The sequence below is a fragment of the Pelophylax lessonae genome (assembly GCF_965119305.1).
Source record: "Pelophylax lessonae genome assembly, chromosome: 13".
NCBI lineage: Eukaryota > Metazoa > Chordata > Amphibia > Anura > Ranidae > Pelophylax > Pelophylax lessonae.
The window spans coordinates 157112886-157140571 of record NC_138780.1 but is presented as its reverse complement, the minus strand read 5'-3'; the positions used below and the strand labels follow the sequence as shown (position 1 = coordinate 157140571).

At 41.4% G+C, this 27686-nt stretch overlaps 1 protein-coding gene across 1 annotated transcript; it reads left to right on the top strand.

The window, feature by feature from the left end:
- Nucleotides 1-27365, top strand: LOC309569218 (uncharacterized protein; the record flags this gene model as incomplete). Its single annotated transcript, XM_082274973.1, has 3 exons — nt 1-127; nt 11883-12081; nt 26624-27365. Coding segments are annotated over 3 exons (1068 nt in total), but the record flags the coding sequence as incomplete, so codon positions are not given.
- Between the last annotated feature and the right edge of the window lie 321 nt (nt 27366-27686).

Here is a 27686-nt window from a genome sequence, read left to right as displayed (position 1 = left end):
ATGCTCAATGGGAAATCGGCTGTGAAGCTGCTGGAAGTTACAGCCAGCTCCCCACACTCAAGACAGCAGTGCCAGGGACCTGAAGAAGAACTAGCCTGGGTGAAGAAAATGCTAGATCCCTGGACTGGTAAGTGTGTATTTATTAAACTTCAGCAGCTACAGCATTTCTAGCTGCTGACTTTTAATTTTTTGTTAGAAACGACTGAAGATTTTCTTTAAGCTGGACATACCAGCAGGTTTAATAAAAAGAACGGACCTGATTCCCCCAACCACACATTTGAGGTGGATGGGGGAATCCTCCCTGCTGTGTCATTGTATTCGGTTGACTCAGAATACACAGATTAGTGGTGCAGCCTATTGCCTGCGGTGCTGATTGAGTGAAAATATACCAACAGGGTGGTTAAACAGAAGTTGATCAGTAAATAGATATCTGTTCAACCAAAGTGGACACACATGGATAAAAATTTGGCCAGTCCCCGTTGAACCATCCGATTTTCGATGCAAATGAAATGGCAAACTTTAACCACTGCGCTGTCTCCAGGAATACATTTTTTTTCTGGCCAGCTTGACATTCAGTTTCCCACAATGCTTTTTTCCAAGCACATCAGATGTGGATATAAATGTATTTTACATGTGTAGCACCCTCCTAGGTAGGTCATAGAGAGAAAGTATAGTTTTGAGCCCTGTCTGATTACCAAAAGGGCTGCAGGTAAATCTATATCGTTCTCTGCCTACCAGAGAGCAGGATCTGTTGGTGAGGTCTGCTCAATGTGCGCAGGTGCAACTCATTCTGTCTGCAGAGTGTTTCACACTGGTCCAGTAGAGAGGCATATTGGACAGTGGGAGGAAACCTGACAAATGAGTACACAGGCGTTTAATATAGCCCTAGTGATTTGGCAGAGGAAAGTGCCTCTCTGTGTGCTGGGATACTGTATAAAAGCCAGGAGCACATGTGCTCAAGGTCTTTTGGCTGGATAGCGGAGTCCCGAAGGGAGGGAGCCATGTGGCCTCAGGTAGTCGACCTGAGGGCCTGGAGAGTGCTAGTGTAACGCTCCTGCGTTTCTTATATGGTGTGGATTTTCAGCTGCAGAAATAGTTCCACGTCAGTAGTCATGTAAGAGATATGCTGAGATACCATTCCCAACCTCAATGACTCATCATGTGTGGAAGGTCTTATTTCACACAAATACACACAAATACACACAATTAGCAAGCTGGTTCCTAGAGTGACTTTATGTATGTGGTAACACAATGATGAAGGTTGAGGGATAGGTTGAGTGGAGGTGATAGGTGATAGACACTTGAAGGTGAGACAGTAGCAGATGGATGCAGGAAGGTTTAGCAATGTTGTATGATAGCAGATGATAGAATAGCAGGTGGACATACAAAAGAGATCAACCCAGTGCAGAAAAGTAGCAGTAGTCTCAAGAGCTAGCAATCTAGTTTATGCAGATGTAATAAACAGTCTTTACTATGCAGAGCTAGATAGTGTAAGCTTAGTATAAGTTTATAGAGAATTCCCCTGGGGGGTACTTAGCACTATTAGCGATACAGCCGAAGGGTGGTTCAGGAGAGGCGGATGATCCAGTAGCGGGATACAGGGATCAGCGCAGCGAGGTTCCGTCAGCGAAGTAAGCTTGCAAGCATGGAAGCTTCAAGCAAGGTTAGCATCCAGATAAGGGTGTTTGAACGAACACATGTGAGTGAGAACCGACGCCTTAAATAGCCATCTAGTCCGGCGCTGAGTGATGACAGCTCCAGTCTTAAAGGTGTATGCGCACCTTTCCAAAAGTAAATGGTAGGGCGCATACACTTGTGGAAAGTGTAATTTAGGGTACCAAAGGTACCGGAACATTACAGCTAGTGAGGAACTGAACTCAGAGGTCTGGAGAAGCTGACTGAAAGCGGAGACACTGGAGGATCTGATACTGCAGTACAGTGAGTACAGATCTGTGTCAAGGGGCCTGACCTGAGGGGGCCACCCGTGCAGCTAGAAGAGTCAGTGGATGGGTGTCAGTAAAGGGGATGCTAGTGAGTGTCCCAAAGATAATGCAGATTCACCAAGTCTATTGCTGGAGAGATAAGAGCAAGGAGACTTAACCCTTTCCATACATGTGGCAGTATGGATTAAGCAGTACAGCTGCTTCCACAAGCAACCTGGTAAGGCCAAGTGAGAGTTGTCCTTATCCATTGTGAATAGTTACAGTTGGAGTATCCCGCTATTCCCTTCTCCCATCCAAGTTCCACAATAAACCATCAAAAAAAAAAATAATACCCCTGGACTGTTTATTGTGTGATGAGCCATCGAGAGTAAAGAGGGATGTGTGAACTGTACCCCAAGTGACCATGTGCTGGTAAGCAGAGGAGGCCTGAGAACTCATCGCACAGCAAGCCCTACAGGGACAGTGCCACACATGCATTTACAGTGTATTTCTATACAGTTCAGGTTTCTGCTTCCCAAAAAGACACAGATGTGTCAACAAGGATGAACTGCAAAACAAATGGGCTGAAAATGTATTGCATTTTTTTTAAATAATTATAATGCAGTCAGAAACTTCCAAAAAAATTGCATGTGAACTGCAGTATTTTGTATGTGCACTTAAAATTAATATATATATATATATATATGTTTTGTACCTCTCTTGATTTTTTAGTATGGTCAAGACAATAACAACATTTAAAAAAAATATATACATTTTAAATATATGCTATAACATATTAACTGCTTCAATACTGGCACTTTCATCCCCTTCCCCTTTCTGCCCAGGCCAATTTTCAGCTTTCAGGGCTGTCACACTTTGAATGACAATAGGGCGGTCATGCAACATTTTACCCATATAAAATTTTTTTTCACACAAATAGAGCTTTCTATTGGTGGTATGTTATCACCACTGGGTTTTTAAGTTTTTGCTAAATAAACTCAAAATACCAAACATTTTGGAAAAAAAAAATGTTTTTCTTCGTTTCTGTTATAAAACTTTGCAAATAAATAATCTTTCTTCCTAAATTTAGGCCAAAATGTATTCTGCTACATTTCTTTAGTGAAAATAACACAAATCAGCATATATTATTTAGTCCACAAACTAAAAACTGTTTTTTTCTTTTGCTTGTATTGGTATGACACAAAAAAAGGGAAAAACAAAAAAGTTAAATCTCCACAAAGCACTGAATTGGCCAGCAGTGAGTCCAGGTCTAAATCCCAGAGAGCACCTGTGGAGAGATCTCAAAACAGCAGTTGGGAAAAGGAACCAAAAATGCAGTAGAGAGGTGTAAGAAACTCATTGATGATTACAGGAAGCAATTTATTTCAGTTATTTTTTCCAAGGAGTGTGCTACCAAATATTAAATTGAGGGTGCCAATAATTTTGTCCAGTCCATTTTTTGGAGTTTTGGAATGTGTCAGATTTGACTTTTTGGTGTCATACCAATACAAACAAAAGAAATAAAAATGAGAATGCCTAAACATTTGTAATTGCAACAATTTTCTGGGTGAAGTTGTGCATTTATCTGATAGAAAGCCAATGTTTTTGGCCATGACTGTATATCTGAAAATCGATCAATCCTGTTGTACTGACGGCCTATCTAACTTCTTGAGGCCTGAAAATGCCAGGACAGTACAAATATCCCCCAAATTACCCCTTTTTGGAAAGTAGACAGTCCAAGGTATTTAGTAAGACGCACATGGAGCGACGAAAGTCATTCTGGGCCGTTGTTTTGCTATAGAACAAGCCGGAAGTGGTTAATATTCAGTTTTTTGCTTTTGACCCAAAAGGTGAAGCTCCTTCTTTATAATCACATTTATTATATAAATAAAGCTGAACTCCAGCCTTACCTTCAGTCTTGCACAGTTGCTCAACTGCGACAAGTCAGATAAACACAATGTAATTTTCTGGCTGGAGGAGATCCAACATCATCCCTTTCCTCCCCAGCCTAACTGCACCTGGCCTACAACTTTCATTTATTGTTTTTCCAGTACTTTCAATCACAAAGGCTCAACATTACATTGGGGGTACTACTTAGACCAATCTACATGCAAATGTAGTCTGTCTAGGAACACCCACTCCTCCAGATTGACATCCACCCATCAAGGCTTTTTGATTCGATCAATCCTGTTGTACTGACGGCCTATCTAACTTCTTGAAGCCTGAAAATGCCAGGACAGTACAAATATCCCCCAAATTACCCCTTTTTGGAAAGTAGACAGTCCAAGGTATTTAGTAAGAAGCATGGCTAGTTTTTTGAAGTTGTAATTTTTTGTCACAATTTTTTGCAAAATAAAGACACTTTTAAAAAAAGTATTTTGTTTTGTTTTTTTAAATACTGTCATCAGTGCAGGACAGCTTCATCATATAAGTAGTGTGACTGTGATCAGGGACACTGGTGTGACAGTGACAGTATGTAAAAAAATGTAATGTAAGAAAAAATTAATTTCATCGGTATAAGGAACCATTTTTACTAAATGAAACTGATTCATTCAGTGAGTATTGTTGTGATTAGCTGTGATTGGCCACAATTAATCCCATGGTACAGGTGGGCTGTGATTGGCCCTGTCTATACTATGTGATAACAGTGAACAATAACAGCTAGCAACACAATTGTACACAATGAATGGCATGAAAGGAATCCATCCATTGTTGGCAACTGTCATGTGATCTGCTGTGATTGGTCACATGGTACCGGAGGCAGGCCACTACAGTGATCTGTCATTGGCAGTGTCACAGCCGGCTACAGATTGAGCCCGCGCCATCATATGACGCCCACATGGAGCGATGAAAGTCATTCTGGGCTGTTGTTTTGCTATAGAACAAGCGGGAAGTGGTTAATATTCAGTTTTTTGCTTTTGACCCAAAAGGTGAAGCTTTAGCCTCCTTTATAATCACATTTATTATATAAATAAAGCTGAACTCCAGCCTTACCTTCAGTCTTGCACAGTTGCTCAACTGCGACAAGTCAGATAAACACAATGTAATTTTCTGGCTGGAGGAGATCCAACATCATCCCTTTCCTCTCCAGCCTAACTGCACCTGGCCTACAACTTTCATTTATTGTTTTTCCAGTTCTTTTAATCACAAAGGCTCAACATTACATTGGGGGATACTACTTAGACCAGTCTACATGCAAATGTAGTCTGTCTAGGAACACCCACTCCTCCAAATTGACATCCACCCATGAAGGCTTTTTGATTTGCTTGCATAAGGGCCGTGTTCTCTGAAATAATATGTAAACCCAACTTTTTATATTTCTAAAATGTGCCTGCTGTACCATGTACCTGTATGAAAAAGTATCCTGTTCTCTTTGTATTGCTTCCTTTGAGTGAAATCCCTGGTGTTCCTGCCAGTCCCTCTGCTTTCCTATTACAAACTGACTACACTAGGCATGAGAGCAAAGCATGGTCAGATCTCTAGCTATGTTGGGAAATCAGTGTGCTCTCCTCCGATTACAATACTTCCGCACAGCCATTGCCCGGGAATTTCAGTGTACTGCTGTTTCTCCTCCCCCAGCTCTCGGTTCTCAGCTGCATAAGGAGCTTAGAGGGTATGTGACCACTTAAAAACAGGGTATAAAAAGGTGTATATATAATGTTTTTTTTATATCTATACAAAAATGTTTTGCCTTTTAATTATATTTTAAACTGAATGGGTTGTTGTACAAGGTGAGGGTTTACATATACTTTAAGAGGATCTCGCCAGCCTCGGACAGCCGCCATGATCTGCCTGCATTGCTAGGATTCTGGCAAGATCAAGTGGTATTTTTCTGTACTTGAAAAAAATGTACTTCACTTGAAAAACAGGAAAATGAATGCAGCCACAAGGACTGGTAAGCTGTAGTATATTATATTTGTGTTATTTGGTTTGGATATCATCTGACTTCCATTGACTTTGGATACCCTTTGATTTGCAATGGCCAATCTGCCAATTAATAGGACTAGTATGCATGGAAGCTAGGATCCCTAATGACCAACCAGCAAAAAGGCTCGTTCCTTGGATGGCATCACAGGTGTCTAAGGGTTAGCAAAATGCAAGCAGGTTTGGGACAAGGGATGGTGGGAATGGGAAGCCACCCAGGTGCAGTGTTTCCATGTGGGAGGGGTGCCGCATGCCCCCGCCTACCTGAAAACACTGCGCCTCTAAGACCTCTGATACAGTCGCAATATACTATGTGAATAGAATGCCAGGGGAAGACCTAGTCTTCTTCTCAGCTCTAATGGGCGGTGCCCATTTCCTATATGCTTGTTCATATGCTACGTTTGTGAGTATATTGTACGCTACCCTTCTTTGTTTTTAACAAACATTTAAGTGGTAATGCACAAGGTCGGTGAGCCCTTCTCTTGTTGTTTTCTTGTAGTGCCTTTTGGATACCCTTGGTCCTGAGGGGGGCAGCAAGACCACTTCATTTGTGTCATAAAACCGCCTAGAAGATTCACCTTCCCGCATACCACTCGAGCGCAGGAGAGATATTGTTGTTTTTTAAAAAAAATGTTGGCAATTTCACCCTGGGCAGTGGATGACCTTGTCCCAGCACTGAGTGGAAGTGCATGTCACAAAGTTCAGGTAAAAAGCCTTCAGTGATATGGCATCTCCCAACTGTTCCAAGAAACATAGGGGCATGCCGTAAGTCGAGCAATCATGCTGCACAGCAGGAACATGCATGGTTTGCTCCTGCAATGTAGTTAAACAGGGAAAACTGTCTTACTGGCTGTTAAGCTAGCCAAACATGGTTTGGTATTCTCTTTGTTCAGCCTGTGGGCTAAGCAAGAGAAAATCAATGAATTCCCCTATCCATCTGACAGTATGCAGTCACTGTTCGGCCAACAATTTTCCACCTGGCTAGGCCAATTTGTAAATGTGCTCACAGGGCCTCCTATGGCTCAAATTTTGGCCAATTCAGCAGGAATTGGCTGAAATTCGAGCCATCTATGGCTGGTATTAAGCAGCAGGGTCCTTGATGATCAGCCTAAATTCAAAGCATTCTGGCCCTGCCATCCTCCCACCCAAGAATTCTCTCATGAGTGCAAGTTCAACGGTTTTGTTATCATTTCTTATGGCTCATTACAATAATGAAATTCTGCATTTATTTTAAAAGAATATTCTGCAGTGACCGTCCAGTTCTTATAACACAACACTTTTATCCATGAGGGTCTATGCTGCTGAAAATGTAGCAACTCAATTTATTTATGGAAATAATTCCTGCTTCATTTCAGGACACAAGGGTAGCTTCCGAATGGTTAAACAAAAATTGGAGTGTAGTACATTTCTTTTGCCAGCATGTTTATTTCATGCTTTGTTCCTCTGTCTGTGTGACTGACAAGTCTGTTTGCCAATAGCACTATGTCATAATCAAAATGTCTTCCAAGAGCTGTGAAAAGCCACATTTAAAATAATGCTGTTGTCAATCAGTCCTTTATGTATGCATGTCATTTTCTGGAAGGTTAAGGCATTCTGAACTGAACCGTGGTTTAAGAATCAAGCACTGATGTTTTAGAAAACAGGGAGACTTTCTATATATTTTATGTCTCTTACAATTAGTAATATATTGCTTTATAACAAAAATGTAAATTGAAGTGCCACACCACTGCTAAGAGGTCCAGATACAACTTTATTTCTATAAAAGTCAGGGGGGACAATCCCAAAAATATTGGATTGTCCTCAAGACTTTTATTGGTATAAAGTTGTATCTGGACCTCTTAGCAGTGGTGTGGCATTTCAATTTCTATTTTTGTTACATTAAACAAAAAGTCAAGGAAACCATGGAGATCCTGTGGGGCGTAGAAACCTCTTCCGATTATATACATCAACATCAGTACCAATAAGACAATCTTACGGGTCCAGCACTATTTTTCCATTTTTCCTCCGCTATCTTGCTATATAAGGCTGCCTGCAGATGGAATAACGAAAAAAATTTTCAGGCTTTTTTGACTATTCTCAATACAGGCAGAGATGTACATTTCCATTACAGGTCTACATAGTGGTCCAATCTTGGCTACAAGCACACTAGACGTTAAGCCCTGGTGTGTCAAAACCCACCCTTTCCATGCATCCACATGGCAAAGTTGCCACGTCCAGCCATGCTGCCTGTCAAAATCTATAACAGGCTGATATATACTGCAGCTGAACGTGTTTAGGGCCCTATGCGTTCAGGGACATATGCCTGGAATGTAGAATACCTGGTGAAAAAATAAGTTGTGGGTTTAAACAATCAATGATTGAGAATTAAATCTTCATGCTCTATGTAACATGCTTTGTGCCAAAAAAATGTCCCTATTTCTCATCTCAGAAAGTTGGGAGGTATGTGTCTACATGAACTCCAGTGATGGCTGCCTGGCATTCCTAAAAATTGGTTTTCTGATTATGATAATAGTGGACCATGCCCCCATTATGTGTGTTGAAATGGTCACTTTTGTGACAAGATGAGCCCTGTAGGAGCACAACTGGAAAACAGGGACATCAGGTTTTCTCACCATAACAGGAAGTCATCCAGTCTTTCTCTCTTAAAGACTGTCCTAGTGCATACAGCAGGTCAGTCTACAGCACAGCAGTGACCTCATGGTCACTTCACTTAGTTTGCTTGCTGGCAGTCTGTTTAGCCCTGGGCTCCTGGCACACTCTGTACAGTACACCTGCTTAGTCCCGCAGTTTAGCCTGTTCTCTCTGGCTTCCACAGTTCTCCCCCACATTCCCCAGGCCCATTGAAGCTCCCAGCCCTGTCTCTGGGCTACCTCCAGCTCACTTGTTGGCCCCAGGGTCTGATGGCTGAGGTTAAAGTCCAAAAATTGCAGCCATGTGTAGCACTCCCTCCATATTGCTATGAGTGGGCTAAATTCCAGGCTGGAGCTGCAACCAACTCACATCCTCCTTGGTTCTCCTCTTCCTATTTTGTCAATCTCTAGCAGGGAGGCTAGAACTGCAACCAAAAGGAGACATTCTACTGAGTGGCCTAAAAGTCTATTGGTCAATAGTACAATGCCATAAATAGTAATGTATATCTAATTTATTAATATGACCTCCGGTATCCTTTATCTTGTTAACTATTGTGTGAAATGAATTATTCCACAGCCAGCTGACAATCCTAAATCGCAAAATCAATAATAAGCCAGACTAAGTACTATATTATATTCCAATGGTCAAACCTGCTCTATACCTACTGTATCTGTCAACTGTTCCAAAATCTCTGTAGCTGCCAGAATCCAAAAACCCTTGCCAGAATCCTCAGTAGTAGGTTACCTAGTCGATGTTCAGCCAATAACTGACTCTGTGAGAACACAGATTCCACACTTTGAAATAGGCTATGCGACCTGCAGTTGTGTTTGAATGTCAGAAGCTGAAGAGAGCCTAGGACAGCTGATAAGTTAGTCTACCAGTGCTTTACATATTAGATTGGGCTATAGGGCAGTGGTGGATGGGGGAGTAGAGATGTAACAGGTTAGAATTATAACAGGGTCTAGGGTTGATTTAAAGACAACTATATGGAAAACATTTTTTAGTTTACTAAAGCCATAAAACCATTTTTGAATTCAGCCAAATAATTTCAGTAAATAATGAAAATCAGTCTGTAACTACAGCCAAAGCATTTTTATTTCAATTGGATTGAATGGGAACATGTTAGACATGCTTTTTCTTACAGACAGGCGTTTTCTTTCAGTCTGTGTCCCAGATGGCCATTGTTACTGAGACAGAAAGTGATGGGAATAATACCTCCTATTTTGGCAAAACTGGAGATAAGGGGTAATCTTTCGATAGGAACACCTGCTGGTGACAAATATCTAAACTGGATTTTGCCCTCACTTTGGAAAGATTTTTTCTCAGTTTCTGTTGTGTCTCTAGGACAGAAAGTGAAAGAAAATTATAATCCTGCATGCCATCCTTTATGAATGCCATAAAAGGTAAAATAGGTCAAATAATGGCGAGGGAAAACATTGTAGACTTCTGGACATACATTTCTTGAAATTTTTCAAAGCTAAACAGTTTGAACAAGTTCCTTTTTTCTCATTTTGTGTTTCTAGAAAAAATAAGAAGCATGGAATTACATCTGTAAATGCAATCAAGGGGCTCTTGACCTATGTGAACACCAATATCTAGGAAAACATGACTGGCTGCGGTTCCAAAAATGAGACAAAGTCAAACAGCAATAGAGGCAACGATAGCCAGGGGTAGTCTGAGTTGAAGGTCACATATCACAAACAATGAAATTTCACCTGCAAAGGTTACAGTTGTCTGCTAGAATGTAAAACATATATTTTATGTATATACAAACTATATTCCTTTATCTATTGAAAGCATCCAAAGAACCTTTTTTTCTGAATTGGAAAGACAACAAGCGGTAATTTAAATTGCGGCATCATTAAATAAATAAATTGGGATATCAGAAAATCCAACAGAACAGAAGTCTGTGTTGTACATAAAAAATCAGTCCCATGTTCAGGATTATTTCTTGAATTCACAAGAATTTATTTAAAAAGATTGTTTAAACATTGAGAGTTGTTAAAGTGATTGTAAAGTCTCGTTTTTTTTTTTTTTTTTTTTTTTGGTTTAAAATAACATGTTATACTTACCTCCTCTGTGCAGTGGTTTTGCACCGAACAGCCCAGATCCCCCTCTTCTCAGGTGCCCCTTCGGCACTCCTGGCCCCTCCCTCCTGTTGAGTGCCCCAAAGCAAGCAGTTTGAAATAGGGGCACCCGAGCCAAGCCGCAGCTCCCTGTGTCCATTCAGACACGGAGCCACGACCCGTCCCCGCCCCCTCTGTCTCCTCATTGGCTCACTGAATTTGATTCACAGCAGCAGGAGCCAATGGTGCCACGCTGACGTCTCAGCAAATGAGGAGGGCAGCCAAGACAGTCCTGCAACATCGCTGGATAGAGATGGGCTCAGGAAAGTATTAGGGGGGATGCTGTACACAGAAGGCTTGTTATCGTAATGCATAGAATGCATTAAGATAAAAAACCTTTTGCCTTTACAACCACTTTAATTAAAGTGTTTTAGTGGGGTAATCTGTGTTGCTACTATTAACCAATTGTGTGTGTTGTTTCATTATACTTCGTTCTGGGTTCTGTTATGACCTCCTGGATGAGTTGTTGTTGTGCTCTTGGAGTAATTTTGCTAGGCCAGCCACTGAGTCCTGGGAAGGTTCACCACTGTTCCAAGTTTTCTCCATTTGTGGATAAACCACTGTGGTTTGCTGGAGTCCCAAATCCTTAGAAATGGTTTTGTAACCCTTTCCAGACTGATAGTACATGGGGGAGGGAATTGTGGGACTTTATATGAGACTCATGACCAAAAGAGTCTCCATCCCTAAATTGATTGACAAGAAATAAAAGCAATGTGGGACTTTATATGAGGTGTGACCAGATAAAAAGATAAATTATGAATGCGTACTAGGAAAACCAGATAGGTAATAATGTAATCAATAGTTTATTAAAAATCTAAAGACCAAATATTGGTAAAGCCAAAGTGCTCACTATAAAGATGTATCCCATGGTAATGGGAAAAACATGAATGATACACATATGGGTATAGATGATCTAGAGACACTGATATAAAATAATACAATGTTGTCCTGATACATTCTGGTATATAGTAAGACTTGTAATGAGGTCATGATACAAAAAATATACATAATGAGCATTTGTAATTGATGGATTGCCTGTATTAAACTCAACGCGTTTCGTGACTGAAACATGGCAATTACTTTGTTTCGCATCTGTTTTTGAATTTCTTTAGATCACTGCAAGATGTATTGCTTTTTGAGACCTTTTAGCGTGCTTTACTTTGTTGGGCAGCTTTTATTTAAGTGTACATTCATCATTTAAAAACTGAATTTTGTATTTGCCCAGTGTCATGTATCTTTGTGTAATATTAAAATGTGTTTGATGATCAGAATCATTTAGGTGTGAAAATATGCAATAAAATTATAAAATCAGAAAGGAGCAAATATTTTAACAGCACTGTAGTTGAGGAAGTAAGATGTAGACTTAGAAGGTTAGCTAGATGTTGGATCTTACCTGACTGGCTGTCTTTAGACATTCTGGAGGTGGAGCTGCAAGGGAAGGATTCCAGGGATGGAGAAGACAGTCAGTTAAGAGCAAGGTAACTATAGGAAAAGTTTGTCTCACTTGACAACTTTTGTCATGACAGCTTTGCAGAGAGGGGGTTGTTGGAGTAGAGCTAACTTTAAATTGTTTTTTCAAAATGTAGGGAACCATCTATTGGTTTGGGGTTTCCCCCGTTTGGTGGGCAAGCATTGTGACTTTTCTTGAGTTAGTTCCACAGATGAATATGCTGTGAAGGTAAGCCACTGGGGCGGACTGCTACAGTTGAGGGCCAACTCAGGACAATTTTGGAAGCAGTGATACATTCAAAACCCCTTCTTTTGTTAAATGGTGCTGCCAATTTCACCATTTTTATTAGTTTATTTTGTATATCTATTGGTTAATGTATGGTAATATTGCTTCAGTCTTCACCTACAATGTATTGCTGGACTTATTCCTTTTCATATCAGCAAGCACCCTATGATCTTTGACAAGCTACCCATGCCCTAAAAACAATTTCTCATATACTTAAAGTCACAGACTTCAAATGTTTTGCTGACATCGACATCTTCATGCAAAATCGTCTCATATTATTCAGCATATAAATGAACTTGAAATTATTGCGTTTTTCAATTATTTTTGTAACTGTAAAATAGGCAAAAAAAAACCCTTCACAGCCAAAATACAGTATTAACTGTAATAATTCAAAATGGGTTACTAAGGATTTCAAGTATAACAAGAATCCAAGAAATGATGCGAAATTAATCATTTTCACGCATTCCGAGCAACCTTTGTATTGACAATTCAAAGGTTTCACTGATTTACTCATTCCAACACTTTATTCTATTTTATAGATACCAATCTTTGATAGACTGAAACCCTTTGATGTGACACGGGGGGAGGGAGATAGTGTTGTATGCAAATGAGGAATTGTACAGGTTTAGAATTCTAGGAAGGTTTTATTAAATGAGAGTCAGGGTGGGGGAAGTCATATGAAGATAAGATGGAAACATGAAAGTGTTATGTAGTGTTATGCGCAGAAGGAGGTGACCTATCAAGGATATTGAATGTCATGTCAATACCACTCGCACTTGGTATAAAAATATTAATTCCTTCAGAATGTCCTACAGGCATTTCTTTGCAGAAGTAGTACTTGAACCTCCACCAGGAGAAAAAAAGGGCAAAAATAGAAAATTATGTTCTGACTATAGATGTATATCTGATGGACAAAACTGAATATGGTCTACTTCAAGGAATATGGTTATTTTTTTTCTAAATTAAAAAAAAAGTTGTTTTCCAAACCTTGTGTTTGCATTTACAGTGTGTTGGATATTTGTTCACCCAAAAGTGGTACTTTAGTTGTTGGTATAATATATACTTTGGAGGTGAGGTTTCCCAGCTATAAATGATGGTCTTGTTTCTGCATAGTTTTATATTTCAGGTGACCTGCCACTTTTGGATATTTACAGTCTTTTTGTTGCTTTCTCCATAGAATTTAGAGCCCATTCAGACTAGCGCGATACGACTCTGCACGACTTGGGGAGGCGAATTGTCAGTCCCGTGCACCACGACTTCGGAGCGACTTGCAGAGGCTTCACATAATGGAAGTCTATGCAAGTCGCTCTGTGGTCGCCCCAAAGTAGTACAGGACCCTTTTTCTAAGTCGGAGCGACTTGTGTCGCTCCTATTAGAACGGGTCCTGTGCTAATCAATGGGCCATGACCGAGCGCGACTTGTCAGGCTGACAAGTCGCCTGACAAGTCACGCTAATGTGAATGGGCTCTTAAGCAACTGCAAAAAAACAGAGGTAGTACTCACCTGTCTTTCTGCTCATATTGCTGTTCTTCACTCTGGGGCTACATAAGGATCTTCAAAACAAGTTGCTTTAATTTACTCAAAGAAATTAACATGGAGACTCTAACACCTTTCCAAAGGCTCTGAGACATGCTGAACCTTAAACTTAAGCACAGAGATCTCAACATCCATGACCTGCAATAAATAGCAGCTTGTTTTGTAATTTTCTAAACTATTGGGTGAAATTGGCTGTATAAAGTGTAACACATTAGGCCCAGTGTACAACAGAAGGCTAAGGAAAAGATGGGGCTTTGTATGGGCGAATGGAGAGAGGATGATCACAATTATCACACCATTAGATTACAAATTACTCTCTTTATTGTACAAACATATATAAAAATATTATGAATACATAAAAAGAAGATTAGATAAAAGAAAATCGCATGTGTAGAAATATATTCCCATAGGGAATGCTGATACAGTGTATCTTAACCACTCTACAACCGCTCACAGTAATATTACTGCGGCAGAGTGGTTCGTTATCGTCCAGCGACGTAGTATTAACGTCGTTGGACACTCCCCCTTCTGGGCGGCGCTTGCGCGCTGCCGGAGGCTCGCTCCCGCTGTTTTCATTCACAGCGGGAGTCGGGCCAGGGGAGGAGCAGCGGCGATCGCCGCTGCTCTTACCCGATCGTCGGGGATCGAGTCTGGAGATCCGCCCGCTGTGTGTAAACACAGCGGGCGGATCTCCATAGTGACAGGGAGTGACAGATCGGACTGTTCAGCATAGCTGGACATCCGATCTGTCCATGACTCACACAGTCACCTCCCCCCCTACACGTCAGTAAGCACCAGGCATACATTAACCCCTCCCTCTCCAATAAAATTAACCCCTTCCCTGCCAGTGTCATTTTTACAGTAACAGTGCATATTTATAGCACTGATTACTGCAGTAATGTCACTGGTACCCCCAAAAGTGTCAAAAATGTCAGTCAAGGGTCCGATCTGTCCGCCGCAATGTCGCAGTCCCGCAAAAAAAATCGCAGATCGCCGCCATTACGCGTTAAAAAAAAAACACCAAAAATGACAGAAATCTTTCCCTTTGTTAGTAAACGCAATAACTTTTGCGCAAACCAATCAAAATACGCTTATTGCGATTTTTTTTTTACCAAACATATGTAGCATAAAACAAATTGGCCAAAAATTTTTAAAAAAATTGGTTTTTACATCTTTTTTGGGGGGAATTTCATATAAAAAAATGTTAAAAATATTGTTATTTTTTCAAAATAAACGCTATTTTTTTGTTTATAGCGCAAAAAGTAAAAATCGCACAGGTGATCAAACACCACCAAAAGAAAGCTCTGTTTGTGGGAAAAAAAGGACGTAAATTTCGTTTGGGTACGGCGTCGCACGACCGCGCAATTGTCAGTTAAAGTCGCACAGCGCCGAATCGCAAAAAGTGGCCTGGACGGAAGACAGCAAAATCCTCCGGTGGTAAAGTGGTTAATAGATGTTACGGTCTCTAGATAGCACGGTCTAGGGTCCCCAGCAAGCCGATGCGTTTCGCATCAGGGCTTCCTCAGGGCCAGAGAGACCAAGGCAGACTGATATTTCCAGCTGCGATAGAGACCTTGGGGGACACATGCGTTGAGGAGCAGATCAGTGCAGGTGGGTGTATAGGGGGGGGGGGGGTGTGCAATAAAGCAACTGCAACCATGCAGATTTGGAAGAAAATTCACATTCAGTTTCACATTCTCAAGTTTACCATAGGAACCCAAATTACAGGCTACAGACACGTTCCTCGTATGATACTATATTAGCAATAATAGGGTCTCTATTAAGACCATTTTGCACATGAGGCAGGTGCTTCACAGAGTATACTCTATACATCCATACATACTGGCCACATCATGGACCTTGCCATCAGGATAAGGGGCTCCTTCCGTTCACCCTTGCAACAGAGATCTGCCATGGCAGGAAGCCTCTTCTAGAGATGATGCACAAGAAAGCCCACAAACAGTTTGCTGAAGACAAACAGACTAAGGACATGGATTACTGGAACTATGTCCTGTGGTCTGATGAGACCAAGATAAACTTATTTGGTTTAGATGGTGTCAAGCGTGTGTGTAGGGAAACCAGGTGAGGAGTAAAAAGACAAGTGTGTCTTGCCTACAGTCAAGCATGGTGGTGGGAGTGTCATGGCATGGGGCTGCATGAGTGCTGCTGATACTGGGGAGCTACAGTTCATTGAGGGAACCATTAATGCCAACATGTACTGTGAAATACTGAAGCAGAGCATGATCCCCTCCCTTCGGAGACTGGGCCACCGTACAGTCTTCCAACATGATGACGACCCCAAACACACCTCAAAGACGACCACTGCCTTGCTAAAGAAGTTGAGGGGAAAGGTGATGGACTGGCCAAGCATGTCTCCAAAGCTAAACCCTATTGAGCAATGAGCATCTGTGGGGCATCCTCAAATGGAAGGTGGAGAAGCGTAAGGTCTTTAACATCCACCAGCAGCTCTGTGATGTCATCATGGAGGAGTGGAAGAGGACTACAGGGGCAACCTGTGAAGCTCTGGTGAATTCCATGCCCAAGAGGGTTATGGCAGTGCTGGAAAATATTGGTGGCCACACAAAATATTGACACTTTGGGCCCAATTTGGACTTTTTCACTTAGGGGTGTACTCACTTTTGTTGCCGGCGGTTTAGACATTAATGCCTGTGTGTTGAGTTATTTTGAGGGGACAGCAAATTTACACTGTTATACAAGCTGTACACTCACTACTTTACATTGTAGCATTTGTGTCATTTTTTCAGTGTTGTCACATGAAAATTTATAATAAAATATTTACAAAAATGTGAGCGATGTACTCACTTTTGTGAAATACTGTACATAAGTATTTACACAGCCTTTGCTCAATACTTTGTTGAAGCACCTTTGGCAACAATTACAGGCTCAAGTCTTTTTTAATATGATGCTACAAGCTTGGCACACCTATTTTTGGGCAGTTTCTCCCTTTCTTCTTTGCAGGACCTCTCAAGTTCCATCAGGTTGAATGGGGAGCATCGGTGCACAGCCATTTTCAGATCTCTACAGAGATGTTCAATCTGGTTCAAGTCTGGGCTCTGGCTGGGCCACTCAAGGACATTCACAGAGTTGTCTCGTAGCCACTCCTTTGTTATCTTGGCTGTGTGCTTAGGGTCGTCATCCTGTTGGAAGATGAACCTTCACACCAGTCTGAGGTCCAGAGCGCTCTGTACTGGTTTTTATCAAGGCTGTCTCTGTACATTGCTGCATTAATCTTTCCTTCGGTGATCTTTCCTAGTCTCCCAGTTCCTGCCGCTGAAAAACATCCCCACAGCATGATGCTGCCACCACCATGCTTCTCTGTAGGAAATGTATTGGCCAGGTGATGAGCGGTGCCTGGTTTCCGCCAAACATTATGCTTGCCATTCAGACCAAAGAGTTCAATCTTTGCTTCATCAGACTAGAAATTTTGTTTCTCATGGTCTGAAAGTCCTTCAGGTGCCTTTTGGCAAACTCAGGGCGGGCTATCATGTACAATTTACTGAGGAGTGGCTTCCGTCTGGCCACTCTACCATACAGGCCTGACTGGTGGAGTGCTGTAGAGATGGTTGTTCTTCTAAAAGGTTCTCCTCTCTCCACAGAGAAATGCTGGAGCTCTGTCAGAGTGACCATCGGGTTCTTGGTCACCTTCTTCACTAAGGGCCTTCTCCCCAGATCGCTCAGTTTGGCCAGGCAGCCCGCTATAGGCAGAGTCCCGTTGGTTTCAAACAATTCCCATTTACAGATAATGGTGGCCACTGTGATCATTGGGACCCTCAAGGCTGGAGAAGTTTTTCCGTTCCCTACCCCAGATCTGTGCTTGAAATACAATCCTGTCTCGGAGGTCTACAGACAATTCCTTGTACTTCATTACTTAGTTTGTGCTCTGACATGCACTGTTAACTGTTGGACCTTATATAGACAGGTGTGTGCCCTCCCAAATCATGTCCAATCAACTGAATTTACCACAGGTGAACTCCAATCAAGTTGTAGAAACATCTCAAGGATGATCAGTGGAAACAGGATGCACTTGAGCTCAATTCTGAGTGTCATTGCAAGGGCTGCGAATACTTATGTAAATGTATGTTTCCCTTTTTTATTTTTAAAAAATTTGAAAATATTTCAAACAAACTTCTTTATGGGGTATTATTTGTAGAATTTTGAGGAAAATAATGAATTTAATACATTTTGGAAAAAAGGCTGCAACATAACAAAAAGTGGAAAAAGGGAAGTGCTGTGAATACTTTCCAGATGCACTGTACCTAAATTAACCTTCAGGCATCATGGAGTGCCCATACTTTTTAGACAATCTCTTGTAGAGTTTTAGGATACATCTGAAAATGGGAAAATGGGCTAATTAGCATTGGTAACCAAGAGTTGCATCTCAAGGGAGTCTTTTTCAAAGATTGCTGTACACTATATGGCGAAATGTTTGTGGACACCTGGCCATCACACCTTTATAAGCTTGATGGACATCTTGTTCCAAAACCATGGCCATTATTATGGAGGTGGATGCACCTTGTGGTTATAATAGCCTCCATTCTTCTTGGAAAGCTTTTCACAAAATTGAATCATGATTTATGTGAATATATGTGGACATGTGTCAAATCTCCCAAAAGATAATCTGTGAGGTCAGGTACCATTGTTAGGTGCGAGGACCTGGCTTTTAATCTGTATTCCAATTCCTCCCAAAGGTGTGCAACAGGTTTAAAGTGGTAGTAAAGTTACTTTTTAAAAAATAACAGACAGGATATTTATGAAAATACAATAGTTCACTAAAACTGTATACAACCAGAAAACAATGTAAAAAATAATAACAAAACCCAGTGCAGCTGATCAAAAACATATGGAGATGTGGTATAGAAGAAGGACATTGGTGGACAGCGCTCAATGGATTGGATATCAAAATGGTCATAGAGTCAATAGGGCAATGAATGGCTTCAATGAACAAAAAAATGGCTTCAATGAACAAAAAAATGAATAAAAGGTAAAAGTAATGGTAAAAGTAGCCAACAATACCTTAAGATATTACTTAAGATTTTCTTAACCACTTAAGCCCCGGAAGATTTTACCCCCTTCCTGACCAGGGCCTATTTTGCGATTTGGCACTGCATGACTTTAACGGACAATTGCGCGGTCGTGCGAAGCTTTACCTAAACAAATTTAACGTCCTTTTTTCCCACAAAGAGAGCTTTCTTTTGGTGGTATTTGATCACCTGTGCGATTTTTTGATCATGCGCTATAAACAAAAAAAGAGTGTCAATTTTGCAAAAATAACAACATTTTTCAAATTTTTTTGTATGAAATTCCCCCCAAAAAATGAAAAAATCAAAATGTTTTAACATTTTCGGCCAATTTGTTTTATGCTACATATGTTTGGTAAAAAAAATAGCATAAAGCGTATTTTGATTTGTTTGTGCAAAAGTTATCGCGTTTACTAACAAAGGGAAAGATTTTTGTAATTTTTGTTGTTTTTTTTTTTAACGTGTAATGGCGGCGATCTGCGTTTTTTACACTGTTCACTGTTCTTACACAGGGCAGAATGACAGGCGGCTTGTTTACATCAGCCGCCTGCCTTTCTCCATCTCCACCCGACGATCGCGAGTGACCGGCGGACATCGGGTCCGCCGTTTACACGCGCGGGGGGGCCCGTGACCGTGCGGAGCGGGAGCGCGCCTCTGGAGGCGCGCGCTCGCTCCCTAGACCCTCACAGGCTAGCGACGTAGTACTGCGTCGCTTTGCCTGTGAGGGGCTGACCGCCGCAGTAAATAGTCGTGCGGCGGTCGGCAAGTGGTTAAGATCCCAAGCGTGTTGAAAGGTTAACATCACTCGAAAGGCCAGCCTGTAAAGCATGGAGGGGCGCCAATGCCCATGCTGCGTAGAGTGGAGACCTAGTTTGGGGAAGGGGCACCTAGGGGAAAAATTAATCTGGGGAAAAAGAATCCCCTGAGAGAGAACAGCATTGGGGGTACAGTGTTAGCCAGCACTACAGAAGAAAAAAGATTTGGGGTACTTATTTCAGATGTTTGCAAAATGAGCAAACAGTGTGACCAGGCAATGGGAAAAGTGAATAGAATTCTAGGATGCATCACTAGAGGGGTCCCCAGGTCCTGATTCCTCTATAAAGAGCTTTAGTAAGACCTAATTTAGAATACTATATCCAGTTCTGGAGACCTCACTTACAGAAAGATAAAATAGAACGAGTCCAGAGACAAGTAACAAAAATGGTGAAAAGTTTGGGGGATAAAACATTATGAGAGCAACTTCAGGAACCTAATATGTACAGTCTGGAGGAAAGAATGGAAAGGGGAGACATGATTACAACCTTTAACTACATTAAGGGGGTGAATAAGGTTCAGGAGGGCAGTTTTTTCAATATACAATAAAAATCAAGAACACGGGGACATAACCTCAAACTAAATAGAAGAAAGTTCAAAACTCATTTTAGAAAGTATTATTTTACTGAAAAGTTGATGCTTGAAATAAACTACCAGCAGGGGTAGTGAGACAGTCAACAGTAAATGGCTTCAAACATGTTTGGGACAAACATAGATCTATACTTAGACAATAAAGTTAACCACTTAAGCCCCAGCCCTATTTCGGACACTTTTTGTTTACAAGTTAAAACCAGTATATTTATTTTTATATTTAGAACCCCCAAACATTATATATATTTTTTTAGCAAAGACTCTGGAGAATAAAATGTCGGTCATTGCAAAATTTTTTGTCACGTGGTATTTGCGCAGTGGTCTTTAAAACGCCATTTTTTTGGAAAAAATTAGAAAAATCACATTTCACTGCATTTAAAAAATACTAAACAGTAAAGTTAAATAGGGTAAAATGAATCGGCGCTTAATCACCCCCCATAAGAATAAATAATAAAAACTTTTTAAAACCAAGCACAGCAACTGCAAAAGTATGATGGTAATATTTAACCACTTTACCTCCGCCCACAGTAATATTACTGCGGCAGAGTGGCTCGTTATCGTCTGACGACGTAGTACTACGTCGTCAGACACTCCCCCTTCTGGGCGGCGCTTGCGCGCCGCCGGAGGCTCGCTCCAGCTGTTTTCGGTCACAGCGGGAGTCGGGCCAGGGGAAGAGCAGCGGCGATCGCCGCCGCTCATCTCCGATCGTCGGGGATCTAGTGTGGAGATCCGCCCGCCTGTGTAAACACAAGCGGGCGGATCTCCCAAGTGACAGGGAGTGACAGATCGGAGTGTTCAGCATAGCTAGACATCCGATCTGTCCTTCTGTCACATAGTCACCTCCCCCCCCCACACGTCAGTAAGCACCAGACATACATTAACCCCTCCCTCTCCAATAAAATTAACCCCTTCCCTGCCAGTGTCATTTTTACAGTAACAGTGCAAATGTATAGCACTGATTACTGCAGTAATGTCACTGGTACCCCCAAAAGTGTCAAAAATGTCAGTCAAGGGTCCGATCTGTCCGCCGCAATGTCGCAGTACCGCAAAAAAAATTGCAGATCGCCGCCATTACGCGTTAAAAAAAAAAACACCAAAAATGACAGAAATCTTTCCCTTTGTTAGTAAACGCAATAACTTTTGCGCAAACCAATCAAAATACGCGTATTGTGATTTTTTTTACCAAACATGGGTAGCAGAAAACAAATTAGCCAAAAATGTAAAACAAAATTGGTTTTTACATCTTTTTTTGGGGGGAATTTCATATAAAAAAATGTTAAAAATATTGTTATTTTTTCAAAATAAACTCTCTTTTTTTGTTTATAGCGCAAAAAGTAAAAATCGCACAGGTGATCAAATACCACCAAAAGAAAGCTCTGTTTGTGGGAAAAAAAGGACGTAAATTTCGTTTGGGTACGGCGTCGCACGACCGCGCAATTGTCAGTTAAAGTCGCACAGCGCCGAATCGCAAAAAGTGGCCTGGACGTAAGACAGCAAAATCCTCCGGTGGTAAAGTGGTTAAAGATATAGGTGATTTTGTGCAAATAATGCAAAGGATAAAACGTATAAAATATCATAAAGTGATATAGTGCATAGTGAGAGGTAAATAAATACACAGATAAAACGTGCAAACGTAAATAAATACACAGATTTTGCACGTTTTATCTGTGTATTTATTTACCTCTCACTATGCACTATATCACTTTATGATATTTTATACGTTTTATCCTTTGCATTATTTGCACAAAATCACCTATATCTTTAAATATTACCATCATACTTTTGCAGTTGGTGTGCTTGGTTTTAAAAAGTTTTTATTATTTATTCTTATGGGGGGTGATTAAGCGCCGATTCATTTTACCCTATTTATCTTGATATATGTATGTGGAGACACTGCTAGGAATTGGCTGCTAACCCTTAAAATCCCCCTTCTTCATCTCTATCTTAAATCTCTCATTTCTTATTACATCTGGTTGATGGTCAGCGCGTAGGCATATTCTACTTCATTTTAAACAGTAAAGTTTGCCCATTTTTTTTGTATATTGTGAAAGATGATGTCACACCGAGTAAATAGATACCCAACATGTTACGGTTTAAAATTGCGCCCCCCCCCCCGTGGGATGGCTACAAACTACGGTCAATAGAGATCTCAATCGGCGACGCTTTAAATTTATTTAACGGTTACCAGTTTAGAGTTAGAGTGTAGCTCTTTTTTTTAAATTATTGCCCACGCTCTGGCGATCACGGCGATACCTCACATGTGTGGTTTGAACAGTGATTTCATTCGCGGCTCGACTTGCGTATACATTTTTTTTTGTGCGCGAGCTAACGGTGACGGGGGCGGCTAAATCTTTTTTTTTTTTCCTATTTATTTTTTCTATTTTTTTTAACTTTATTACAGGTTTTTAAAAAAAAAAAAAAAATAACCTGATCACTTTTATTGCTGTCACAAGCAATGTAAACATCCCTTGTGACACCAATATGTAGTGACAGGTACACTTTATGAAGGGATCGAGGGTCTAAAAGACCCTAGACCCCTCCACTACACTTCCCTGTATGCAAAACGCCGAAAACAGCGTTTTTGCATACAGCCATTTTTTAAATTTGCCGCCTTTTGCAGCACACTAACCCAGAAGTGACGTCATGGACGCCGCCTCCGGGTTACATCATCGGAGACCCAATCGATGCCGTTTCCGGCATTTATCGGGACTCCATCCGGCCGGCGGACGTGCCGGCTGGGTGCTCGGGGCTCCCGGTGGGACGGGAGCCCCAAGCAAAGCAACGGAAGGCGGCGGGAGGGGGGGACTTCCCCTCCCGCTCACCCGGGTAACTATCGAGAGGCTCCCGAGCCGCATCGGTCATTACCGACGGAAAGCCGACCGTCGGCTTCAAACCACGGTACCGGGATGATGCCTCTAGCTAGAGGCATCATCCCGGTATAACCCCGCAAAGTTACCCAACGTATGGGTACGTTAGTATGTGGTAAGTGGCTAATGAAAAACTAAAAAAAAAAAAAAAATGGGCAGACTCGATGGACTACTCAGTCTTTTTCTGCCATCACTCTTCTATGTTTCTATACAACCACAAAGATTTAGACCACGCTATAGCTGAAAGATGGCTACAGCATGGTCGTCCAGTTCTGGGAGGGCTTCTATTGATGTCCTCCCAGAACCACACCTACCTGTGTGCCCTGGGGCACGCATCGAGCAAGCTATGTGATTGCTGTGTCCTTTGGACACAGCTGATCACAGATCGAGGTAAAGGGCCAATCACAGTGGCCCTTTACCATGTGATCAGCTTTGCTCAATCCGGTTATCGGTTTTCCTCAGCCCTATCACTGTGTGAGGAAAGAAAAGCCGATAACCAGCAATCATGTAACAGCACACATTTACACTGATAATCAGGGCACTGGATTGATATTCAGTGCCTTGATTATCAGTGTAAATGTGTGTAAATGCAGCCCCATCAGTGCAGCCTATCAGTGCCACCTTATTGGTGCAGCCTCATCAGTGCCCATGAATGCCACCTCATCAGTGCAGCCTCATCAGTGCCTATTAGTGCAGCATCATTAGTGCCCATCAGTAAATGTCATCAGTGCACATCAGTGAAGAGAAAAATTACTTTTAGCAAATTTTATGATAACCTAAGAAAAACATTTTTTTTTTTTTCAAAATTTTCATTTTTTTTTTTGTTATTTGGTTACCAAAAAAATAAAAAAAAACCCAGTGGTGATTATATACCACCAAAAGAAAACTCTATTTGTCTCAAAAAAATGATAACAATTTTGATTGGGTACAGTGCTGCATTCAAAGTGTGACAGCACTAAAAGCTGAAAATTGGCCTTGGGAGGACGGGGGTGGAAGTGGCCAGTAGGCAAGGGGTTAAACGTTGCATACCCTAATATTCATATGGATATACTTTAAGCATGGTTTAGTTTCCTTAGAGTAGACCATAACCTAAATGTGCATAGTTTTCTCATAAAAATAAGATTAAATCAACATGAGAGAAATGTAAGATCCAAGATCTAACCCGAGAGTATTTGGATTTTTAACGTTGTGGTTTTTGTTGTAAACAACCTTTCAGTTATTTTCTATTTTTTGTTTGCTTTTCCTATTCTTCAAAACTTTCACCACATACATCACAAAGCAGAGATATCAAAGTCATAGAAGCCAGAGGATTACAAAGGAACCTTAAAACCAAACGTAGGGATTGTTATGTTTACACAAGTATCAATGAGGTTTTTTTTTTGCAGATGCTTTTATGATCATTGTTCTGAACATCTTATGTCGTGCAAATTCAGAAGGTTTTTCACACAGACCCAGCTCCAAAGATGTAAAAGTCTTTGAAGTTTATAAAAATTGCCTTTTTCCACAATAATAATTTCTTTTAGTTTTTAAATATGTATTTGTGCCAAATTCACAAATGTCTTACACCACCTTTTTACTAAACCCAGGGCCCTGCATTCTCTATATCTGGTCTCCCACAGTACACAGAACATGGAGATGTAATTCATTTAGTAAATTTAAACTGCTAAATACATTTTCTCATCAGCAGTATAGAGCAGTCTTGTGACTTCTATCAGTGTCTGGTTAAAGCTTGTATGAGTTTTCATTCTCCTCTGACTGGCCTATGAGGCTGCACGACTCCTGACCCTCTGTCTGGACAATGCTGATTGGCCCTGTGCCGATCACATGCACCCTTCCAGCAATACACACCAAACTGAGCATGTGCAGAGTGCCCCCAAGACTCTGATGGTTTGGGGACAGTGGAAGAAGGGAAGGCTCAGAGAAGACAGAATCAAACAGCCTTTTTACACAATGTGCAGTATTAACCCCTTAGGTTCAACAGTCAGTATAACAAGCATGATTTACTGCATATACAGACTGATTTTACTGTTGTAGGTTTAGTAACACTTTAAGCAACCTTGTTGCAAAAAAAAACCCCCAAAAAACTGTATTTACCTGCCTGTCACCCATGGCGCCCGTAGTTCTTTCTTAAAGAAACTTTAGAACCCGATACACTTCATATAGGGTGTCAGGCCCACCACTGCATTCTTCTCAGAATCTTGATTGGTGGAATCACCCATACGCACCGCTATTTCTGTTTAATTCTATAGATAATTCATACGGAAGGAAGGAAGGAAGGAAGGAAAAAATAAAAAAAGGAAGGAAGGAAGGAAGGAAGGAAGGAAGGAAGGAAGGAAGGAAGGAAGGAAGGAAGGAAAAGGATGGAAGAAATGGAGGAAGGAAGGAAGGAAGGAAGGAAGGAAGGAAGGAAGGAAGGAAGGAAGGAAGGAAAAGGAAGGAAGGAAGGAAGGAAGGAAAAGGATGGAAGGAAGGAAGAAGGAAGGAAGGAAGGAAGGAAGGAAGGAAGGAAGGAAGGAAGGAAGGAAGGAAGGAAGGAAGGAAGGAAGGAAGGAAGGAAGGAAGGAAGGAAGGAAGGAAAAAGATGTAAGGAAGGAAGGAAGGAAGAAAGAAGGAAGGAAGGAAAAAATAAAAAAAGGAAGGAAGGAAGGAAGGAAGGAAGGAATGGAGGAAGGAAGGAAGGAAGGAATGAAGGAAGGAAGGAAGGAAGGAGGAAAGGAAGGAAGGAAGGAAGGAAAAGGATGGAAGGAAAGTAGGAAGGAGGGAAGGAAGGGAGGAAGGAAGGAAAGAAGGATGGAAGGAAAGAAGGAAGGAAGGAAAGAAGGAAGGAAAAGGATGGAAGGAAGGAAGTAAGGAAGGAAGGAAGAAGGAAGGAAGGAAAAAATAAAAAAAGGAAGGAAGGAAAAAATAAAAAAAGGAAGGAAGGAAAAAAGGAAGGAAGGAAGGAAGAAGGAAGGAAGGAAAAAATAAAAAAAGGAAGGAAGGAAGGAAGGAAGGAAGGAAGGAAGGAATGGAGGAAGGAAGGAAGGAAGGAATGAAGGAAGGAAGGAAGGAGGAAAGGAAGGAAGGAAGGAAAAGGATGGAAGGAAAGTAGGAAGGAGGGAAGGAAGGGAGGAAGGAAGGAAAGAAGGATGGAAGGAAAGAAGGAAGGAAGGAAAGAAGGAAGGAAAAGGATGGAAGGAAGGAAGTAAGGAAGGAAGGAAGAAGGAAGGAAGGAAAAAATAAAAAAAGGAAGGAAGGAAAAAATAAAAAAAGGAAGGAAGGAAAAAATAAAAAAAGGAAGGAAGGAAAAGGAAGGAAGGAAGGAAGGAAGGAAGAAGGAAGGAAGGAAGGAAGGAAGGAAGGAAGGAAGGAAGGAAGGAAGGAAGGAAAGAAGGAAGGAAGGAAGGAAGAAGGAAGGAAGGAAAAAATAAAAAAGGAAGGAAGGAAAAAATAAAAAAAGGAAGGAAGGAAAAAAGGAAGGAAGGAAGGAAGGAAGGAAGGAAGGAAGGAAAAGGATGGAAGAAATGGTGGAAGGAAGGAAGGAAGGAAGGAAGGAAGGAAGGAAGGAAGGAAGGAAAAGGAAGGAAGGAAGGAAGGAAGGAAGGAAGGAAAAGGAAGGAAGGAAGGAAGGAAGGAAGGAAGGAAGGAAGGAAGGAAGGAAGGAAGGAAGGAAGGAAGGAAGGAAAAGGAAGGAAAAGGAAGGAAGGAAGGAAAAGGAAGGAAGGAAGGAAGGAAGGAAGGAAGGAAGGAAAAGGAAGGAAAAGGAAGGAAGGAAGGAAAAGGAAGGAAGGAAGGAAGGAAGGAAGGAAGGAAGGAAGGAAGGAAGGAAGGAAGGAAGGAAGGAAGGAAAAGGATGGAAGAAATGGAGGAAGGAAGGAAGGAAGGAAGGAAGGAAGGAAGGAAGGAAAAGGAAGGAAGGAAGGAAGGAAGGAAGGAAAAGGATGGAAGAAATGGAGGAAGGAAGGAAGGAAAAAGAAGGAAGGAAGGAAGGAAGGAAGGAAGGAAGGAAAAGGAAGGAAGGAAGGAAGGAAAAAGAAGGAAGGAAGGAAGGAAGGAAGGAAGGAAGGAAGGAAGGAAGGAAGAGGAAGGAAGGAAGGAAGGAAGGAAGGAAGGAAGGAAGGAAGGAAAAGGAAGGAAGGAAGGAAGGAAGGAAGGAAGGAAGGAAAAGGATGGAAGAAATGGAGGAAGGAAGGAAGAAAGGAAGGAAGGAAGGAAGGAAGGAAGGAAGGAAGGAAGGAAGGAAGGAAGGAAAAGGAAGGAAGGAAGGAAGGAAGGAAGGAAGGAAGGAAGGAAGGAAAAGGAAGGAAGGAAGGAAGGAGGGAAGGAAAAGGAAGGAAGGAAGGAAGGAAGGAAGGAAGGAAGGAAGGAAGGAAGGAAGGAAGGAAGGAAGGAAGGAAGGAAGGAAGGAAGGAAAAAAGGAAGGAAGGAAGGAAGGAAGAAAAAGGATGGAAGAAATGGAGGAAGGAAGGAAGGAAAAGGAAGGAAGGAAGGAAGGAAGGAAGGAAGGAAGGAAGGAAGGAAGG